Source organism: Crinia signifera, chromosome 2, assembly GCF_055691185.1.
Source record: "Crinia signifera chromosome 2, ASM5569118v1, whole genome shotgun sequence".
Taxonomy (NCBI): Eukaryota; Metazoa; Chordata; class Amphibia; order Anura; family Myobatrachidae; genus Crinia; species Crinia signifera.
The window spans coordinates 370,496,420-370,519,977 of record NC_139218.1 but is presented as its reverse complement, the minus strand read 5'-3'; the positions used below and the strand labels follow the sequence as shown (position 1 = coordinate 370,519,977).

The 23,558-nt window shown below is 48.2% G+C and overlaps 1 protein-coding gene across 3 annotated transcripts in view; it reads left to right on the top strand.

Annotated features, from left to right (window-relative positions):
• The window catches only part of AASDHPPT (aminoadipate-semialdehyde dehydrogenase-phosphopantetheinyl transferase), a 55,177-nt gene that overhangs the window by 4,301 nt on the left and 27,318 nt on the right, over positions 1-23,558 (top strand). For all 3 annotated transcript variants that reach the window (XM_083170035.1, XM_083170036.1, XM_083170034.1), the window contains exon 2: positions 914-1,139. In XM_083170035.1, the coding sequence (XP_083026161.1) occupies positions 914-1,139 (226 nt within the window). The remainder of the gene's footprint in view (positions 1-913; positions 1,140-23,558) is intronic.

The window sequence follows — 23,558 nt, the reverse complement described above, 5'->3', positions numbered from 1 at the left end:
CTGATTCTGTCGCAGCCACAGAGTAAAGCTGGCCATACATCTACAGATCGATTGTCAGATTGGGATGGTTGGAACAAAATCCTGGTAAGGGATAAGAGCAAATGACAATTGACCATTTGCTTTAAAATGCTGGAAAACTGCCAAAAACTGTCACTTAGATATTATCAGGTTTTTGTCCCAACCAGCCAGATCTGACAATCGATCTGTAGATGTATGGCCAGCTTAAGTCCACAGACTCCACACTGGCGGGGTGGCGCATACCTGATCGCAGGGCCTCAAAACTTAGCAGCTCAGCGATCATGTCTGAATTGGGCCCTAGGAAAGGAATCCTGCTTATAACCTTTTACAATTGGTTACACACTGTTACACACTGGGTGCAAATTACTTTAAAGGCTAAATTTGGATGTTGTCTACATTGGCCTGAAATCTTCATGTATTCAGCCATATACGGCCATCTCTACTATAACTGGATGTTAACATCATGGGGAGAATTCAATTGTTTTTCCCTGCAGCTGCCACTAGATGGTGCCCGATGGAGCAATTCAATTGATGCTCTGTTTGAGCGTGTATAGGCGCGGTGGGTTGAGGGACGAATTGGGTTGCTCTGATGGGGAATTGTGTATGGTCATCTGTAACACGGATGGGCAGATTTATTAACCCCTTGGGTGGTATGCCTGGAAATGATCCGGGCTCAGCTGCGCTGCTGCAGCGGGCTGTCCCGGAAAATTTCCAGGCATACCACTAATATGGAATAGGTGTGTGCCAGTGGTGTCCAGGTGTGCACCACCTCTAGAGCCCCCTCACTTTCAACTTTCAATTATAAGTCTTTTATTTGCCTGTATTTGGTTTGGAGCTTTGTTGTAGAAAAGGTTTTGGGATTTTAGAAATTTCTAACTCACCGTTTATTTTCCAGGCTGGCCGTCTTCTGATGAGAAAGGTAATAGCAGAAACGCTTAAAATACCATGGAACAAGATATTGTTGGAGAGGACGGCGAAAGGGAAACCGTTCCTGGCCAATGACGTTGCTCCTCTGTACCCAAGGTTTAATTTCAACGTCTCTCACCAAGGGGATTATGCGGTTCTTGCTGCTGAGCCAGAGCTCCAGGTCGGAGTTGACATAATGAAAACAGATCTGCCAGGTATACCGCTGTCATTCTTTAAAACTACAGTATGTGAAGTTATAGGACTGTGCGATCAGCGATATTGCCTGCTTAATAATATGCTTAATAACTTTAAAAAAATGATCTCTATCTCCGAACGCTAGTGCTATCTGTGTCCGTAGGTGGTGTAGCTGTATCTGTAGGTGGTGAGAAGAAGTGCGGTGGGCGCTGAGCACTAGCGGGTGTTCAGCAGGACAGGCAGCGGCGGATATTAGAATTTAAAAATGACTTGTAAAATGGCTAGGCGGCCTCAGATTGGCTGACAGTGCACTCTCTCAGCCTATCAGAGGCCAGCCAGTCATTTGAAAGGTTATTTTAAAATTCTAATATCCGCCGCTGCCTGTTCTGCTGAACACCCGCTAGCGCCTTCCCCGATTGGGTGCCGGATGGGTTCCCGACAGCCAGGATCCTGAAAGTCATTTACTTGACGTCGGGATCCCGACTGTCAAAACGCAGACAGCCGGGTGCCTGACGGCCACCCGCTGTTTTCCCTCGTGGGGGGCTTTTTTGCACTTGCCATGCTGTCTGAGTCCGGCCAGTCGGGACAATGACTGTCGATATCTCGACTGTCGGAGTCCCATACCACCCCCCCCGATTCTCCTCACTACCTACTGCAGCTCCCAGTTTTTTTTTCTAAAGCAGTTTATTAAATTTATTTTTCAATACATAAACAGAAAAAGAGCAATACAGAAGTGCGTTATAGCAACAGTTAAACTCAGAGCGCAAATACATGTCAATTTGTTAACAATCAGTATTAGTTCTCATATAAATAGCCCTATGTGTGTACATCCAGTGTCTAGGGAAAGCCATCTCAATCACAAATAACTAACCCAGTAGGGTTGTTAAGGGGTCCAATCCCTGTAGAGATCATTAATATCTGATATGGGTCTGTGCGAGGCTGGCTAGTGAGTGTGACAGCACCACAAGCCCATCATTTATTTATTTATTTATTAACAGTTTCTTATATAGCGCAGCATATTCCGTTGCGCTTTACAATAGCAGACAGTGATACAACAAAACAGGGTATTTACAGACAGTCAAAATGTAGGAGGGCCCTGCTCGCAAGCTTACAATCTATAGGATTCCACATAAATATACCCCAATTAATACAAGAGCAAAAAATTCAGCAGAAGCGAATATAAACACACTAACTGTCATCAAAAATACATATAAAGTAAGTTAGACAAATAGACAGATAGACTGGGGGGTTATAGGGGGTGGTTTGCTTTGGGTTTTTGGATGGGTTTTGTTTATTTTCTATTTCTCCTGCTAGACCAGACATTTGACTATGTAATGTCACATATAGTATACTGATCCTCCTTAATGGGTATTATATTGCCAAGCCAAAATACGTTAGTTACAAGGTTGATATTTGGCTACACTTTAGTGTGGTATTTTACTGTGGACGCGTATGTACACACCTGCTATTCCTGGAGCCCAAATGGCGCCTTTGGGTAATGGGAACTTCTATATCCTGTGATGAAATGACTTTAATTTCTCCACACATAATACCCTTGATCTACTGTGATCTTACATAGTTACATAGTTACATAGTAGGTAAGGCTGAAAAAAGCCTTGCGTCCTTCTAGTTCAACCTGGTATAGATATCCATTGCTGATTTGGTAGGTTCTGATATTTTACAGACAAACCCTATTGTTTATTATTATTGACACTCTGTGTATCATATATTTTATACGCACCCTGTTTCTTTATCTCAATATATGTGGAATTTGTCTGTCTATTACACCCTATGCTTACTGTGTGTTGGGTGTTCTGTTTGTTTATTCAAAAAATCACAATAAAAATTACCGAATTTAAAAAAAAATAGACAGGTAGACTGGGGAAGTACACAAGGGGGGGGGGGGGGAGGGGAGCACAACATACAGGGGGAAGCATTACCTTAAATAAACATATACAGTATGAGTACAAAAAGAGATGTACTAATGACAGAATTCAGAGCGGCAGGTATAATAGGTTTTCACTTTCCAACTCCCGTCATTTTTCTCTGTAACGACCAAGTTATGGAATCATAAAGACTCTTTGGGCCAAATGTAATAGGGTGAGAGTTTCAGAAAGTGAGAGATTTTGGGAGAGTTTTCCCATGTTTTTTAAAGCAGCAATCAATTACATGGCAAAACCATAGATTCAGAGTCTCCGCATCACACAGATATACAAGTCATACTGTATATCAAATTACTCTGCGCAGTCTCTTTGTGCGTTCTGTGCGTTGTGACTGAGACGCAGTTTCTGCAAAAGTGAAGCCCTAGAACAATTCTCAAGGGATCATCGCACGTCAAATGCGGCTGTTTAGGGAGCGCAGGCAGCCAAAATGGCGCACGGAGCGGCATAGGGGGGCGGGGCAGTGGCGTACCGCAGTCCGAACGGCATGAGGGTCAGGGGGAAGGCAGATATGCCTGACCCCCCCCCCCCCTTTTCACACCGGGTGCTCCGGCCAGCCAGTCAGGGAGAGCAGGGGGGAGTCTGGCCGGGAGGGGTTTAAATAGCCAGGCCAGTGGGGGAGGCAGCATTCAGCACAAGCAGAGCCAGGAAGCAGACCTCCCCAAGCAGCATCAGCAGCTTACAGCCGAAGCACAAGCCACTGAGAGGACAAAGGGCAATGTCTCCTTACCTAGCTTTGAGCACCAAAGGGGATATCCATCAGCCAGGGACCAGAGCAGGATATTAGCAGTCTTTGTCATACTGCTTCACAGCTGCGGGCAAACGGCAAAAGTGTGGAAGGGGCTTCAGCGACTGAGGCAGCATACAGCCAGCATCCATACGGCTCGAGAGGAGAGGCCACAACCAGCATATCAGCAGCATGAAGACATGGCTCAGGCAGAGGATACAGACGGAGGAGCGAAAATCACCAGCGGCATCCAGCCAGGGATCGGAGCTGAGCAGCAGCAGTCTGTGTCATCCCGCCTCGCAGCTGCCGGGAAAACTGCAATAGCAACGTCGTCACCAGAAGACATGGGGAAACCTATCCACGCCATCTGAGTGAGTACAGAAGCAGAATCCAGCCATTTGCCATACAGCTCCCAGGCCTGGTTCCCATAGCCAGCATGAGCACGAGGAGGAAGTGGGGGAGGAGTCCAGCAGGACAAAGGCAGCAGCAGATTCATTGAGGAAGCGGGGGTGGATTTCAGCAGCAGCAGAGGAGTTCGGCCAGAAGGGGCTCCCCCTAGTGGCCGCATCTCATCAAAGCGTTCAACATTCACCAGCGCAGAGCAGCTAACACCACAGCGCAGCAGTAAGGGCCGGCTGCAGCCGCACACTTCGTTTAGAAGAGGCAGGAGCAATATTTTTATCAGGGTGAGCATGTTTATCAGCACAGATGGAGGGGATACAGCAGAGGGCATCAGAGTCCGCCTATGTGTGGCGTCAGGAGCCGGGCAAGGAAACACGGCGAGGCTGGGGCTTTGGCGACACTCGTGGATCACCAGATAGGAGCACATCACCACAGATGAGCAAATACCCACACGGAAGGAGCACATTCATCAGGCCGAGAAGGCATCAAGGCAGGCCATCTGGCCACAGCGAACAGGCAAGGACAGCAAAGTACGGGCACCGCTATGATCGGCGTGGCTTCAGCATTCACGGCGTCTCAGCCAGAATCCATTTGCTCACCTCCTTGCGCATTGTTCGGCGTGGGTAACGGGTGGCATGAGAAGAGGGTTTCCAAGATCGAAGCAGGAGCAAAACAAACGACGCACAGGATTTGGTAAGACAAATGTTGATAACCTGAAAAACGTGTAGTATAGTATACAGAAAGTTTGCAATACTATGTACTATGCCATACATTATCCAGAATGTTAGCAATGGTAGTTACTGTTTCCCTTGTGGCGCCTTATAAATAAATGATAATAATAATGATAATAGTATGCCAGTATGCATTATCCAGGATATAATATGCCAAGAAAGGGAGGCAATAATTACCCAGAATGTTAGCAATGCTAGGTAGCATGCCAAGGGACGTAGAATGTTTAACAATGCTAGAAAGTTATGCATAATGAGAACCAGAATGCTAGCAATGCTATGGGCGACGCTGTAGGGGTGCCTAGGATGGGTTGCAAAATGCACTTATATTAAAAGGCAGGGCCTTATAGCATAACCCCTGTGGCACCATATAAAGGAAGGATTATTATAATAATAATAGTATGCATTATCCAGGATATAATATGCCAAGAACGGAGGGCAATAATTACCCAGAATGTTAGCAATGCTAGGTAGCATGCCAAGGGATGTAGAATGTTTAGCAATGCTAGAAGGTTATGCATTATGAGAACCAAATACTAGCAATGCTATGGGTGATGTTGTAGGTGTGCCTAGGACGGGTCAAAAAAGGCACGCGTCCCGGTACAGAGTGACAACAAAACAACATATGTGCAATCTATATTAAAAGGCAGGGCCTTACGGCCATCAAGAGGGGTATAATTTAGCCACCATAAAACTGTTTTTAAGGACATTGGCTATGGATTGTCGCGCGCAATGAAGTATAATGGACAGTTTAAGTCATTCCTGAGAGACCATAGGAATTCCTTTGTTATACGGCCAGAGGGCAGGTGAGTAGTTGCCACGGTTTTCACGGCAAGAAGTAGCCCTGCTGGCCTAGGAAGGAGGGGGGAGGTGGTGTCCCTCACCCCCCAGGGTGATAACAGCCACACAGATCCTATGCTGGGTCTGGGAGGAAGGGAGAGGGGGGGGGGGGGTTGTGTACCTCTCACCCCCCATAGTGATAACAGCCACACAGATCCTATGCTGGGTCTGGGAGGAAGGGAGAGGGGGATGGGGGGTTGTGTTCCTCTCAACCCCCATAGTGATAACAGCCACACAGATCCTATGCTGGGTCTGGGAGGAAGGGTGAGGGGGGTTGTGTTCCTCTCACCCCCCATAGTGATAATAGCCACACAGATCCTATGCTGGGTCTGGGAGGTAGGGAGAGGGGGGGGGGGGGTTTGTGTTCCTCTCACCCCCCATAGTGATAACAGCCACACAGATCCTATGCTGGGTCTGGGAGGAAGGGAGAGGGGGGGGGGGGGGGGGGGTTGAGTTCCTCTCACCCCCATAGTGAGAACAGGCACACAGATGCTATGCTAGGTCTGGGAGGAGGAGGGGGGGCTGCGTTCTCCGCACCCCCAAAGGTTGGGCAATCTGTATTGCATATGCAGGGCCATAGGGTATGCATGGTTAGAGAGATCAGTACAAGTAATGTTCTCATGGATATCATGGCATTTCATGGAAGAGTTGGGAGGCAAGGGGGGAGTCCCGGCAGCGCAGCATCCCCTTGTGTGGAAGGGCGCAGGGGAGGGGCAATCAATCACCCCTCGTGCCACGGCAACAGCCCCAACATCGCTCGGCTGGAAGAGCCCAGCGGCATGCCCTTGTGCATGTGGAGCATTGGTAAATGGTCAGAACAGGGCAGAGCGTTAGCAAACAGGCAGGCAGAATGGATTAAGGAAAAGGGAGCGTGCCTAGGGATGGCAGCAGTCAGGTAAAAATTGTTTTTAGCACAGCAGCGTAGGTCTGCAGCCACGGTGCAAGGGGGCACCACAGTGAGATGGATGGTTTTGGGTCAGTTACAGGGCACTGACCCGAGCTACCTACACCAGCCAAGGGGTAAGGGACATTGGAACATCGGCCGAGGTGTTAGTTCACTTACATGGCTTGGTAAGCCCGGATGGAAATGCAAGACCCTTCTTTAAAGGGCATGCATGTTTAGTCTCCAGCGCTAAGAAGCACAGCAGACAAAGGGGATAATTAGCCAGCAAGAAAATCTGCAGCATCAGGGACTGGAAAATACATGGGCGGGCTTAAGCCATCAGGGAGATTAGCACGAAAATGGCATAGGGTAGGAAGGCAGCCCCTTACCTAACCCCGCCAATTTCGGTCCCAAGGGGTACACCAGGGAGGCCCGGGCTCAGCCAGCACCCGTCATTTATTGACTCAGCGGTCAGGAGGATAAGAGCGCAGGGCCAGGGAGCACGGAGGCAGACGTTTAGACATTAATTCAGCTTTTAGGTTGCACCCTCAGCGTTTGAAGGCTTTTTAGCCTCAAAACTTTTAGCCTCATGGGAAGGAGCTTGACGTCTGTTTTCATAGAAAAAAGGTTTGGTTAGAATTGCGACATCTCATGGGTTTCGCTACCAAGCATTCGGCTCCTTCCCGCAGGAGCGCATAGGGTCAAGGGCGATAGCATGCCTCCGATGAGATCCGGCGGGGCAGGGACCCCCCGGGTCATCGCTATGCTGTCACTTGCGGTGAAACCTACAGAATGCCAGTCCTGCCAGAGGCGCGGGGGGGGGGGGGGGCATTACGTTCCCCTCGTACCGGGCCACAGAAATTGACACGGTCATTCCCCCGGTGGGAGCCTGGGTAAAAGTATTAGGCCAAAGAAAGTCATGCCGCGGGCAGTCAGTATTGGGAAGTTTAAATTCCAGTTATTCGTAGATGCCGCAAGGGCCAGAAGCTGCGGAGCTGATGGTCCACCGGAAGAGCGGTGGGCGCTGAGGGGAAACCCTAGTGGGAGGCCATGGAGCAGCATGGAGCTATGCCCAATAGTTGTGCCAGCAACAACTTGGGCAGAGAAGAGCTCACCAACAGACTGAGTCAGTCTGGCGGGCGACAATCGGGCAGTTGTTCAGGCGGTGAACAGCCAGCAGGTAGCAGCACCGCCGCTCATTAGGTGTCCTGGTAGTCGGTCGCAGCATCCCGGCACAGCACCAATATTAAGTTTAGGCCAAAGGAAGGCGCCGGGAGTGGGAAACGGTAGGGAACGTATTATCCAGCCGTAGCTAGGAGCACGCAAGGTAGCAACTCCCCATGCGAGCGCAACAGAACATGGAGGGCGTACAAGTCTGCCCAGTGAAGCTGGATTCAAGTGAAGGGCAGCTGCAGGAGGTAAGCTTCCAGGCAGCGGCTTGCCTGATGATTCTAAAGGGGAAGAAGGCCGCCAAGGCCTGGGTGAGCGCCATGCGGGCGGCCATAGGTGTGTCGGGAATCTAGATTAAGACAATGCAGAGTCTTTTTCAGTGCAAGCAATAATAAGGGGCAGGACATGGAAAAAGGCAAGCATTCGAGCCTCGACATCTAGGGGTAGATATTCATGCTAGAAATGTCGACAATCCGGCCAGGTCACATTCAGTGAAGCAGCACAGGGGCCTTTAGCGATGCATGCCGGGTTACCGAGCCCCTAGCAAGAGCTAAGCTCGCTGTGGGGATGGCGGTAGCGCAAAAAATGTGGCGGTAAGCAGCAGCAGGGGCCAGTGCAAAGTGCATAGACACAAAACGGATTGGGAGGGTAGAAGCTGGGCGCAGCCGTACGGGTGCAACGTGGCAGCTGTACAGGCGCAACAAGGCCTCGGCATGCCCGGGGCAACCGGCCCCGACTACATGGAAATCAGGCCGCCGGGTGAGGAGCAATGCCGGTGCATAGCAAGGGCTCCCCCCCGGACAAGCGTGCAGCAATTCCAAAGAGGGCATGTTGGCTAGCAAATCGAAACGTTTGGCACACAACTCAGGCAAGCTATATGTGAGGCCGGTCATCAACAGTGCAGCACAAGCGTGCCGGGTAAGCACAGGGCCCAAAGAGGAGAGGCATGTACGGAGCGGTGGCCATTCCCGCATGAATAGGGTGGAGGCCAGGGCTGCAACTAGACCATATGGTCAGCAGCCTGAACTAAGGTATTTTTGGTCAGACAGGTGCACCTGTCGCTGGGCGATAGAGACCCGTTCGGCAATGCACGGCAAAGGTGCCGGGGGGCTAAAATAAGTGGAGGCGGCAGGGTGGGGGTTTTTCGGCCCCTGGGCAGGTAGAGGGGCCTCAGTGGCGGGAAGAAGCAGTGCGCAAGGCATCGGGACAGGAGGAGCCAGCTGAGGTTTGCAGATTCACCCTCGGTCGGGCCGCACGCCAGGCTCCAGCTGTCGACGGCGGGCCAACCGGCTGCGCGCCAGCCAACGGGTGATCGGCGGGGGCTGGCTCACAGGTAAGGGGCGTAGCCAAGGGCCTACAGCGTAGGCGGGGGGCACGCCCCGCGGTTTAAGTCAATGTAGGCCATTGACAGGTTTCTTGCCTTGCCCACTGTTCTCTGTCCCTACCCTGCAAAAGGTAATTAAGGTGTGGTAAATAAACTGTGGCCAATGATTCAATCCCACGCACTGTCTCTGAGTATGATTTCGGTTGGGGTTGGGAGTGAGGTTACACGAGGGACACAGCACACAGCCCTCGCACCCTTATGTGTGACTGCAGTAAAAATGAATGAGGACACATCTGTACATACGGAGAGGTGCATTTGGTTATTCATGTGGGAAAATACTTTATCTATAAGAGAAATAAGTTGTATTGTGTGTTGGTGCACAATATTATTGTTATTTAAAATGTAACCTAATACCTTTTATTATAAAAAAAAAATGGGTACTCTTTACCTAGCACGGCGCCCATCGCGGGCATTGAATGCACTAAAAAATCGGGTGCGACGCGACCGACGCGATGCCCGCGATTTCCCATAGGGAACAATGTTAAATGTCTCAATTGACCCGATTTTCCTGTTCAATGCCTCAATTGACCCGATTTTTCCATAGGAAACAATGTTAAATGGCCCACAGAGGCCAAATAGGCACCCTAAAGTGTGAAATGGCCCCCACAATTGTTAACGCCACCCCACGATCAACGTGAACCCCAAGCGTGGCGAGCGCAGCAGTACGCGTCCTACGACCTTTTCATAACCCCACTATCCACTTCGGCGTGGAGTTGAGAATAGAATAGTGTGGCGAGCCACCGAGCCCGAAGCGTGGCGAGCGCACGCGGATACCTGTGAAGCCCGCGAAGGGACGCGTTTACCTGTGAAGGTATCCGCGTCCCCTCGCGGGGCTCGCCACGCTTCGGGCTTGGTGGCTCGCTGCGCTCGCCACACTATTCTATTCTCAACTCCACGCCGACGTGGATAGTGGGGGTATGAAAAGGTCGTAGGACGCGCACCGCTGCGCTCGCCACGCTTCGGGTTGACGTTGATCGTGGGGTGGCGTTAACAATTGTGGGGGCCATTTCACACTTCAGGGTGGCTATTTGGCCTCTGTGGGCCATTTAACATTGTTTCCTATGGAAAAATCGGGTCAATTGAGGCATTGAACAGTAAAATCGGGTCAATTGAGAAATTTAACATTGTTCCCTATGGGAAATCGCGTCGGTCGCGTCGCACCCGATTTTTAGTGCATTCAATGCCCGCGATTTTTTTACCTGCGATGCCCGCGATCAAAATCGTGGGCGCTGTGCTAGGTAAAGAGTACCAAAAAATGTTCTTTCATTTAGTTATTACGAAAAGGGTAAGACAAAGGCAATGAAATATACAAGTTGAAATAAACGATAAGGAACAAACTTGTACACATACTATACATACAGTATATTCTATAGCGATATTCTATCCGGGATTCTGACTGTCAGAGCGACCCGACAGTCAGAATCCCGGGCTGTTTTCGCTCCGCTCTACAGATACTTGAGAATTTAATGTTCTGCCTGTCGAGTGTGGAAAAGTGGGGGGCGCCGACGAAGATGGTCGTGGATTGTCGAAGAAAATGGGCGTGAATTCGACAATCCGCAGCCATTTCAGAAAAAAACAGATCTGATTGGTTTTAAAGTCAGATCTGTTTTAGCAGACTCCGCCTTCAATGCTGTCCGAAAAGGCAGCACTGAGTATGTGGCGGACGTTTTTCTCCCCTGGAAATAGCAGGTTTTGGTGGATTTTATTATTGATGTATTGTTGGTTGGTTTAGAGCTTGACTTCCAAGAGGGGAGAGTTTTTATTGCCCATTCATTGGTCATGTGCTGGGACATCTAATGTTATCAATAGGAACCTGCAGCCATAATAAGCTCATTATATGCCAATGAAATAATAACCTCAGATGTCCGAGCACATGACTAATTGGTAAACTTTCTAAACTATCAAGAGTCTCGGGTAAAGACCCAGTTTGAACCTGAAACCTAAATTTAATGTGAAAATCAAAAAGAACCTGAGGTCAGCAAAAAAGCGTAATACACTCCATTGGAGATGTCCCAGCACATGACCAAATGGGATAATAAATCTCCCCTCTTGAAAGGAACACAATTGCAAAGCATTTCCCAAAGTTCATATCCTTGAAAGTGAGGGACATAAATTCCTTTTTTTACTCTACTGAAGACTTTCTCGAAGGGTATTTTCCAGGTCATAGCTGTTGTATATAGCTCACCTGACTGACTCCAGTGTCTGAGCAGTACTTCAGTATACACACATTACCAGTGGGGTTTTCTGCTACTGTGTGACTGGGACATGGTAAGGATACTTACCGGAAACCTGTGGTGATTCCCTCTAGCCATAGTAAAGTTACAAGTTGATAGATGTTTTATGGTAATTTCCATGTTCCAGATAAAGTAATCATGTACTTATTTAATTCACTTCTGAAATTATTATACTGATCTTTCTGTTCCTGAAATTAATTTGAGTTAAAGAGGATACCAAAACAATTAAATGTGCATAGTCTCCCACACACACACACACGAAACCTGATTCAGTATTGCTTGCCACCCAGTGCCCACAGCCTCCCACGCGCACAGGGCCCACAGCCTCCCACGCGCGCAGTGCCCACAGCCTCCCACGCGCGCAGTGCCCACAGCCTCCCACGCGCGCAGTGCCCACAGCCTCCCACGCGCGCAGTGCCCACAGCCTCCCACGCGCACAGTGTATACTGTTCACTCTAGGATGTTTTTAGGGCAGGGTGATGACCACCGAGTAGGGCACATTTTTCAATAGGCAGAGCACATTTTACATTAGAAATTTACATAAGCAACAAAAAAATTCATATATAAAAAATTGCACCCTGCGCCAGAATAACGCTCATTACACATTTTCACACATGAGTAATGCCTGTTACATATTCTACCACACACCGTAATGCTTATTACATATTCTACCACACGCCGTAATGCCTATTACATATTCTACCACACACCGTAATGCCTATTACATATTCTACCACACACCGTAATGCCTATTACATATTCTACCACATGCCGTAATGCCTATTACATATTCTACCACACACCGTAATGCCTATTACATATTCTACCACACACCGTAATGCCTATTACATTTTATACCACACACACCGTAATGCCTATTACATATTCTACCACACACCGTAATGCCTATTACATATTCTACCACACACAGTAATGCCTATTACATATTCTACCACACACAGTAATGCCTATTACATATTCTACCACACGCCGTAATGCCTATTACATATTCTACCACACGCCGTAATGCCTATTACATATTCTACCACACACCGTAATGCCTATTACATATTATACTGCACCAGCATATATCTCCTTACTTATCACAAAATATCTCCCATCTCGACCACTCCGCTCTGCACAAGATCTGCGTCTCTCTTCTGCACGGATCACTAGCTCCCATACACTATTACAGGACTTTCATCAGGCTGCTCCCATCCAATGGAATAACCTTCCACAGACAATAAGACTCTCCGCTAGCCTCCAAACTTTCAAGTGTTCCCTGAAACTCACCTCTTCAGGCAAGCCTATCATATTTAAGTTCTACACGCATAACCCTCTGAGGCACTTATGTATTATATAGCTTCCCTTCTGGACTTGTAACTTGGTGGGACTGCTATGCTATTACTGGTGCCTGTCCTTGTGTTTCCCTCCTATGTCCATATATGTTGTAAGCTTGCAGCAGGGCCCTCCTACCTCCAAGTCTGTCTGTTGTTACCCAGTTTGTTTTATCACGGTCTACAATTGTAAAGGGCAACGGAATCTGCTGCACTATATAAGAAACTGTAAATAAATAAATTTGGCCACACACACTGTAATACCTATTACATATTCTACCACACACCGTAATGCCTATTACTCATTATGCCTCTATACCTAATATGCCTGCCTCACCCACCCTACACATTCCAACATCCCCTTCATGCCAGCCTGCTCTACCCCCAAAACTACAAGCACCACACACACACACACACACACACACACAATTCCATCAGCATCCCCCCTCTCCCCTCATTCCAGCCTCCGCTCCCACTTATCTTACCAGCCTTTCCTTCCTCACACACTCCCCTCAGCAGCAGATTCCTTTCCTCAGGCTCTGGCCTGTGAGTCCTCTCCTCCCTCCCCAGGCTCCTGTCCCTGCACTCCTGGCTAGGCTCCTCACCTCCATCTCCTCTTACACCTTTCTGGCCGGGATAGGTGGCGGGACCGGTGCAGCGTCCTCACTGTACTGTGTTGGCTGGGCATCTGCCCTGCATAGCTTCCCAGGTGTCCCCCTTCTCCTGGGCTGTCAGTATGGTGGCTCCTCTGCATTGACTGCACAGCGTCATACAGGGGAAGTTGGCGCTGGGGAGAGCACCTGGGATAGCTGACAGCTGCAGTAAGCATAGAGGTCAGAAGCTGTCAGTGTGGCAGGGGGCAGCGGTCCTGTAGACCACTTTCAAAAGGGCCTCCCCCATACGAAGTGTGCACAGCCTTCCAAATACACAGTGTGTGCAGCCTCCCCCACATGAATGGGGTTATTCTGGCTGGTGCCACCCATTCGCATGGGCGACTCGCTCGCAGGCACTGTGAATGGATGTTACACATTAACATCCATTTGCAGGGCAGGGGGAACCTCCCACACTCGATCGATGGTCGCCAACCATCGAAAGATGTGGAAGGTGCACGCATATAAAAGTGACTTTCAAGTCACTTACATATGCGTGCACGCTGGGAAGGAAAAGGGCGGGCAGCGGACATCCGGTGATGTCAGCTGCCCGCCTCCTGCACCCGCATCATGGCCTCATTAGCATGAGCACACCTAGCGTTCTCATGGGAAAGCCCATGAAACTCTGGGCATTCACATATGCTAATGGAGCCGCCCCACATCCCCCGCCGGCTGTCCTGGGTGCATGCACCCGACGAACAGTCTGTTCGCCGTGGGTGCACGCATCCTGCATATGCACATGCGCAGAAATGTGCAGGTGCAGAACATAAACAGGGGGAAATTAAATAGGCGTATTCGTATACATATACGACTGCCTACACGTATTTTCGGCATGTACTATGGCCGATATTCTTTTGCCAGGCGTATAGGAATACGATTGCATGCGTCATCGAAAGAATATGAGTAGGAATCACCTTTCAGTCGAATGGTGATTCCTAATTTACTAACCAGGCGTATATGTAATAGTTTCCCCCGGCTGTGGCATTACACTGCTGGCTGGTTGGATTCGATGTTGGTTCTCAAAATACGGGGGATCCCCTATTTGTTTTGTCCCAATAATTTTTACAACCAGTGAGCCTGGGGCTAGTTAAGGCTGTGGGGTTGGGGGGACCCCATGGCAGTTTTTAAAATGATTATGATTATTTTTTTTTACACTGCAGCCTGCACGGAGCTGACTGCTCCGTGCAGGCTGTCGACTCATATTTGTATATACGACTGCAAAATACGAATACGGCGACATTTGGCCGCCTATGCCATATGAATCTGTAGTAAATCTGCCCAATTTCCGAATTGTATTTTTATGAGTATACAGTCAATGCCGGTCAAATGGATTAGTACCCGGCTTTGTCCGTATTTTCAAATGTTGGTTTTTCAGGTGGTTTTACTCTTTTTTTTTTTTTTTTAATTAACCTTATAGGGGGGGTATTCAATGTCAGGGGTACGGCTGTCGAGCAAGCTCGACAGCCGTGCCCCTGTCCCGTTCTCGCTTTGCTTGACTTGAGCTCGGCGGTCGGGATTCAATGTCCCGGCCGCCGAACGGCGAGAAAGGGGCGTGGCAGCGAGTTGAGGCCGGGAGCTAGCCTATTTCTGGCTTTTCTCTGCAGAACGAGCCCAACAGCTTGTGATGTCAGGCTCGTTCTTCCAAGAACCCCTGTTCTATGCTGTAGGGGAAGCCATCTCCCCGTCGGGAGATGGCTGCGGGAGCACGACAAACATTGAATACCCCCCCATAGTCTTGCATCGTCCAGAATCCGTGCAGTTAAGGCCCCCAATACACTGCGTCCGACTTGTCCTTAGGACAAGTCAGACCAGTTTGCCCTTTAAAGACCCCCGGCAGCTCCCCAGAGGCTGCTTATGATTTGGCACTTGATGTGCCAAATTCTACATGCAAAAATGTGATCTATTGCATGTATATCTATATGCCTGGCAGGGGGGTCTGTCGGGCGGGCAGTGTGGTGCCTGCGGCGTGTGGTGGGGCTCGCGCGGGGTGAGCAGCGGGGTCCCTGCTGCGCTGGGCAGTAAGTCAGCGGGTCCATGCGGCGGATGGAAGCTGAGTATTGTTATTCGACAGGCAGCAGCGCGGGAAGCGCTGCTGAATTTGAAAACACTGGCCGGACGCTGATTCAGCCCATCAGTGTCCGGCCAGTGTTTTCAAATTCAGCAGGCTCAATTCCTGTCTGCCGCACGGACCTGCTGACTTTAATACCCAGCGCTGCACGGACGCCGCTTCCCAGCTGACGCTGCCCGGAAACCGATGCCCGCCACCTGCCCCCACTACCAGCTGCACGGAAAGGAGGTCCCATGGTGGGTGGTCGGACAGCCAGCAGGTCTGACCACTTGCTCAGGTCCGATGCCCACGGGACCGCACATCGTACCTGAGGGGACATCAAACCGAGCCGATTTGGGCGGATTTCACGGCCAGATTCCTCGCAATCAGCCCAAATCGGCTTGGTATATGGGCACTTTAATTCTTACCTGTTTCGGGTGTCGCTCTTACTGTGCTGAGTAGTCTGCATATCATTGCTGGACTACAGATCCTACTGTGCTACATTACACTTTTTGTTAGCGTTTTTAAAAAAAGTTGTAAATAGTTGTCCGTTTAATTGATCACGATCTTTTTGGATGAAGCAAAAGTCCCACTTTGTTGCTTATAGCTGCAGATACTGTAATAGTACAGTAGTTAATAAAAAAACAGTACGAAGCTTTCATTGAAGATTGATCTTCTCCCACACTAAGCCTGCATGATCCTCCTTGCTGTCTGCATCACTAAAATGTACAGGCTAAGAATAAATTGCAGCAATTCATCACATTGACATTCTTTTATTTTGTAAATCATTTTGTCTTAAAGGGAAGCGCTCTCCAGTCGCACCTCTGCTAACCCGACATTTTCATCTTCATTATGCTACTAGGTGATCTAGAATATTATGTATTTATGCTCATGGTAATTATTCGCTAACTAACCGACTTTAAAACTTCTGCTGATGTTCTAAAACAATATTCTGTCGCATTTACAGGATTTTGTATACAGTACGCACCATAAAGGCCCATACGCATGGGACGACTTCAGCCCCGCGCTGATTGATCTGTGCTTACTAAGAACACTGGTGGTGTGGGAGGGGGAATTCAAGATTTATGGGGGTATTCAAAATGTTAAAAAAAAAAAAGTTGGATCTGTTTTGTCCGAAACGCTGGCGGATTGTCAAATTCACAACCGTTTTTGCCCATGACTTTCTGACACTCGACGTCACATCTCAATCACAGTTTAATTTAAAATTCACAGGCACTATTAGCCCCTCCGAAAGCAGTACGGATGGTGTAAGGGTTAGAATTACTTCCTCACAGCACTGAGGTCATGGGTTCGATCACCACCATGGCCATAACTGTGCAGAGTTTGTATATTGTATCCTCCCACATTCCAAAAATATACTGGTAGGTTAATTGGCTTCTGCCATAATTAACCCCAGAATGTCTGTGTGTGCGTGTACATGTGGTAGGGAATATAGATTGTAAGCTCCACTGGGGCAGGGACTGATGTGAATGTTCAACTATACTCTGGAAAGCGCTGCGGAATATGTGTGCGCTATATACAGTAAGAAACTGCTAATAAATAAATATATTGATAAAGATAAAAGATAATCAGCTCACTACACAGACTTATAGGAAAGAGATTGACAGCTCCCACTATAAGTTAGAAAGAGAAGAAGAGAAAAGTACTCTTTGTGGGGGCACTCTTTTACATATGTAAGAAAACATTTTTTAAATCTAAAATATAACTTTTATTGTATCATCCTTAAAATATTGGTGCGGACATACACACCTTCTTCGTCTTCTCTTTCTAATGCTGGCCACACATCAGGCCAATTTTCCTCCAACCAACTAGTTGCTTGGATGGAATAAAAATATAGTACTAGATGGGAGCAAATGTAATATTTACTTAAGAAATTTGCTCCCAAAATGTGGAAAAGGACAAAAACTGTAGCTCAGACACGGTACTGTAGTTGAACCTGTTTGATTTAAACAATTTGACTGAATGTTTTTGTCCATTTTCATTTCTGATTGTCCTCTGCTCCCATCCAGTACCATATTTTTATTCCATCCAAGCAACTAGTTGGATGGTTGGAGGAAAGCTGGTCTGATGTGTGGCCAGCTTATCTGATATCTTACTCTCAGGGGAGCACCGCCACTCAATGATCACCTATTACATGGTAAATTAGTCACGGTGGATGAAATACTAGTTCTCAACATAATCTCTTTACAAATAAACAATATAAAACTCAAGTGCAACTTGTGCTCAGGTATCACCCCTTTCCCCCATCGAATAGCTCCCACTATAAACCAAGGATCCACAAAATTCCATAGGACAACTAAGAAGGTTACGTAAGAACTGTACTAATGTCATAACCTTTGAAAATCAGGCACATATATATAAGGAGTTAATAGGGGCACTGAGAGAGAAGGGCTATAAGAATCTAGAGAACTAAATAGGACAAATCTTCTAACATACAAACCAAAGCCCCAGACACCAACTTTGGAGCAACCCCTTTTTATCTCCAATTTAATAGTGCATCTAAGAACATTTAAAATATTATTAACCAAAGCCATTATATTCTGCTCAGACAAACTATTACATTTGTGTATTCCTGCTAAGCCTAAAAATCAGACGGCATAGGACCATCTCTAACATCCAGTCTATTTGTAGACCAAAGAAACGACCAACGATGAGGAGAGCATCTCATCCCAATGGCTCCACATTCCAGTTAAGGGGTGTTACAAATGGGACACAAACCATGTATGAAATGTTCCTTCATTAAAAATAAGACATTAATATTCAGTTCTGCGCTTAGGGAAGAATGGTTTGAATTACAAATTTCAGTAACTAATACCAACTACATTGTATGGGTGTAATTCTGAATGATCCGCTCCCCGTGCGTTTGAACGGGGGAGCGATGTTTTAAGTCTGTGCATGTGCATACTATCGCATCCCATCGCATCTTGTGGTGCAAAAAGTGCCCTCTTCCAGCACCCGATGTCACATGCCATCTTCCGATGGCACATCGGTTGCTTGAAGAGTGCGGGCGAAGTAGCATAGCATTTTGATGGAGCGCTAGTGGGAGGCAGGGGTCAAGGCGGCAGCAGGGAAGCAGGGAGGGGAAGGAAATAAAATAGGGCTTTGGAGACATGGAGGGGTGGTAGAGAAAAATACACGAGAGGAAACAGTTAGGAGCGAGAGAGCAGGGTGAGGGAACGGGGAGCCAGCATGGGAGAAAGAAAAAGGGGGCAGAAAAAGAGAAGAAGAGAGAAGGGGGTGTTAGCGGAGGATGGAGAGTCAGCGAGGGTGAAGAGATGGGGCTGGGAAGACAGGTGGCTGTGGAGGCAGTTTAGGTGGTCAGAAAAGGGGGTGCATGGGGGATCAGGATGAGGAGAGAAAGGGGTGATGGAGAGGAGGAGAGAAAGGAGTGTGGTGAGGCAGGGAGGAAGAAAAGGGGGGGCTGGATGGCAGGGAGAGGGAGGAGGAGTGAAAGGGGGATCTGGGGAGGCAGGGAGGAGGAGAGAAAGGAGGGGCTGGGGAACGAAGGAAGAAGAGAGAAATGGGCACTGGAGGCAGAGTGGAAGAGGAGGAGAGAAGGGGGGGCTGGAGAGGCAGGTAGGAGGAGGAGCGAAAGGGAAGACAGAGGAGGAAAGAAATGGGGTGTTAGGGAGACAGGGCAGGGAGGAAGGGGAAGGGAGGGGGGCTGGGGAGTCAGGCAGGGGGAAGAGGAGAGAAAGGGGGATGGGGTGGCTAGGAGGAGAGAAAGGGGGTCTGGAGAGGCAAGGTGAGGAAGGAGGAGAGAAAGGGTGGCCTGGGGAGGCAGGGAGGAGGAGATAAAGGAGGTGCTGGGTAGATAGGGAGGAAGAGGAGAGAAAGAGGTTGGTGGGGAGGCATGGAGGGGGAGGAGCAGAGAAAGGGGGGCTGGCGAGGAAGAGGAGAAGAGAAAGGGGAGGCTGAAGAGGCAGGGAGAGGAAATACAGGGAGATAGAGAAGCAGGGAGGGGGAAGGAGAGAAAGGGGGGTTGGGGAGACAGGGAGGGAAGAGAGAGGGCGTGTTGACAGCAAACAATTTTCACAATACGTTCTAAGCAACTCCCACTCAAGTCCTGTGTTCTTCAGTACCCCCACCCCATCAGTCAAAGCAGCATTGTTTATGACCTGCGTCGGGTCTCATCAATGCCATCTCTGGTCCGTCTGTTCACCAATATCAGTAGCGCCAAGCAGTGTAGTAACTACAGTGGGTGCAGGGGATGCAACTGCTATCGGGCCTGGGGTCTTGGGGGGGGGGGGGTGAAGGACCAGATTGCTATATACTGCCCCCTCTTGATTTTTTTTAAATAGTTCCTTTGCCTCTCCCTCACACCTTCTCTCTCTGCCTCTCCCTAGTACCCTCTGTCACTCCCTACCTATCCCTCACACCCTCTCCCTGTCTCTTCCTTGCACCCTCACTCTCTTTCTAACTCTAGTTACAATTTTACGTGTAAAAGTTTGCTATGGGGCCCACAAAGTATTAGTTACTCCCCTGGCGCCGAGTCTCCCGCCGACTGGCGCTGACCGCTCCTGCTGTATCGTTAACCAGCGCCGGGGTCTCTCCCTGATGTGTGGGTAGGAAAAGGTGGGGAGAGATCACAGCAGTCGATGACTGGGTGCACGGGACAGGTAGCGCCACTGTCACAACCCGTATGGCCAAGTTTCTTTTTAAATAAACCGAAAAAACTTCAGAAGGGTGCAGGGGATTGCCTGCTGGGTCTATGGGCCCCTGGGCCCAGACCCTCTATAGTTACACCACTGGTTAGAGAATAACAATAAAAAGTCCCCTTCTCTGTTCCACAATCCGGTTTTGCCCTCAGTAATAAAGATATAATTTGCATCTTTGATTTTCCATCTGCTATAAGGAATGGAAGGGACAACATACTGTAGGGATGCTGGCCTGGCTAATTTATTTTTCTTTTTGAGTTACATATTGATTTAAAGTAACTGGAGTTTAATGAAGTTGTAAATGTTGTAAAGAGTTACTAGGACCACCTCCTCCATTGTCCCCTGTCAGTTCCTGCTGTCACCTCATTGTGTATGTCTTCCTGCGGTGCTGATCTCAGTACCCAGCTCCCCCAGCACACACCTCTTTGCTGGAACTTTTTAGGTCCGTTTACCTGAAGCCCTTCTTTAGGTAATATGTGCACGTCACTGATGGCAGGAGGCAGAGCAGAGATGTTAGTATTCAGGTGTAGTTCCAGGAGCCGCCAATAGGTGGCGATGGTACCATACAGAGGGTTAGATTTATTAAGCTTGGTGAAGTGATGAAATGTTTGTTTTTTATCACCGGCCAATCGGCTCCTACCTGTAAAGTTACAAACTTTGTTTGAAAAATGACAGGTAGGAGCTGATTGGCCGGTGATAAAAACCAGACATTTTATCACTTCGCTGAGCTTAATAAATATACCCCTGAGTGTATGACGTCACTGCAGTGTAGCTTCGCGTTACACATAGAGGCGCCCCGTGGTTGGCTGTCACAGTGGTGTGTGCCGTCATTCCATGTCCCACCCCCTGCGCCGGAGCTGCTTTAGATGTCCACCTAAACACAAGGATTAGGTAGTTTAATATCAGCTCCGGAGACAAGGTCGGCCTGATTTTTTCGCCACTGTGTAATGAAAAGAATTTTCCTGCGCAAAATACAAAATAAGTGTAGCAAAAACAGGTCTGGCAGTGTTACAACAATTGTTTAAAATATACATTTTATTAATTCTGGTAAAATTGATTGTTACATGATTAATCCAACAATGAAATATTTCAGAAATTAAGAAGCGCACAAAGAGAAAAGTGAGTAAATATTGGAGCTGTGTGTCGCGTTGTGTATGTGTTCTAACGTGTTATTTGTATACAGTCGCCTAGGGATGGCAATCGATAGTTTTAGCTATTGATGGTCATCCATTATCTTTGACTGAATGACCCATGGGCCAATCAGAACATGTGGGCGTGGCTTCTGGTTATCTGGGGGCAGGGCTATGCTCCGTGTGCCCGCACCTTGGGGAAAAAAAATAGAAACATCGGTTCTCCTGTGCCATCGATGTAGGGAAACCATCTCGTTCTCCCACATCGATGGCAAAAGTATTCAGCATCGGACATAAATGGTCGATGATTTCAGATCATCGATTAAATGGCCATCCCTACAGTTGCCAACTTGTTATTCACTGAGAAGAGATGTAATAAGCCTTGAAAAGTAATAAAGTGGACAGTGATAGTCTACCAGCCCCCAACTGCCATTTTAAAAGACAGCCTGTTACATGATCAGTAGGAGCTAATTGGCTGGTGTTTAATGCTTAGTACATCTAGAGCCTGATTCAGAACGTAACACCGCCTGCCACCTGGCCGAACGTCGCAGACCACCAAATTATTGATGGCAATTATTTGGCATTCGCCAAAGGTGGCAGAGAAGGGGACGCACAAGCATGTGAGACACTAGCGCGTCCCTGTCTTCACGAATGGCGGGATGAGATGGGTCACTATGGCACACCGGCCTGCTAGATAAGTGCGGCTACATCTGTATGTCATACCAGATAATATAATAGATAATAAATCACTTTTCTCCTCGGATTTATAATTAATTATAATCTATTAACTATATAATTTTTCCAGATTTTGAGCTAAATATCTCTTTGTATGAGCTTATTAATATTACATTTTATCCCCTTTGTTATTCATTATATTAAAAATCTTTTATCTGTATTAGGATGTATTACTTTATAATTGAGTGCTCATTTTCTTTGTTCCACGTTGTTTAATGAAGAACAGATTCAGTTATTTAACGTAAAAATGTGAACGCGTATCACCCCGGAACGTTTAAGAACTCTGAGTAAAGTGAAACACTTGATGGTTCTACTATGAATGCAATTCAGCCTGACACTGAATTAATGCTGTAATTTTAGACTACAAATAGTCTGTTTGAGTAAATTCACCTATTGAAAAAGTCACATATGCGTGACGAAACGTGTCTAGGAAATTGAACAGGTGCTCCATACTGGACTTTAACACTGCTGCTATCCTAACGGCTCATCTGGCCCTGCTCCTACCAATGGTGTGGCGCTCACACCCTCCCTGAGCCAGACATCCAGCCCTGGTCCTCCCGCCTAATTATATACAAGCGAATCTTGCTAAGGGACGCTGCAACAGGGTTGCCTACTTCTGGGCTGTCTTTGGGAGAGGACAGCCAGCTAGAAGAAGGAGGCAGGACCAGTGGGCATGTCGAAAATGGGGCAGGCGAGAGATGGGGCTAACATCATGACATGTCTGGGGGTATGGCCATTGTGATCTCATCGTCGTGGACATGCCCTCCGCTGTGAAATACATGTAGTATAGGCATTTCACAGCTGGGGGCGGGGCCATGGTGATGCGATTTGCATAATCAGGTCCCCGTGCCTCCCTCTCTCCTCTGCCGAGGGGTTATTGCTTTAGACGGGGTGGATTCCAGGGGACTTGCCTACCTTCCCAGGGGGCCAGGAGGAGGACACTATTTTCCCTCCTCCTCACTGTCCAAATGGTCCGCCTTTACCAAAGGTGAGCGAATCCAGGGCAGCTCATTCCATATTTCAGAATGTTAGGTCTGATGATGAGGTACCAAAGGATTAACTTAAAGCAACTTAAAAATACAAACAATGCATCAGCATACAAACAGGTCATGGGTCATGGTCTGGAGCCACCTGTAAGAGTCGGCCAAAGCTGGGTTGAAAATCAAGACAGCAATTAAAGAGATGTCCGGTAACAATATCTAAATGTGTAGAGCATTTCTGTTGCTTACAGCGCACTGTGCTGACTGGCACCAACGTACTCCAGTAGTCGGGTAGATGATGGTGAGAAACCGGTACAGGTGAAATCGGGCCAAATCGCATGTGTTTGCCATCCGTATTGACCCGATGCCACGGTCCCGTGCGCGTTGAGTTGGTGATCGGACCTGCTGCCCATAAGAGAAATGGTAAGTGCGGCCATCAGGTGCACATCACGGGGGCTTTTTAGCACCTGCATGCGATTTCCCTTGAACTCCCCCGACAGCTCCCCGGGAGTCCTTTTACTTGTGATAAATTGCATGCAATATATTGCATGTAAAAAATGGCACATTTTGTGC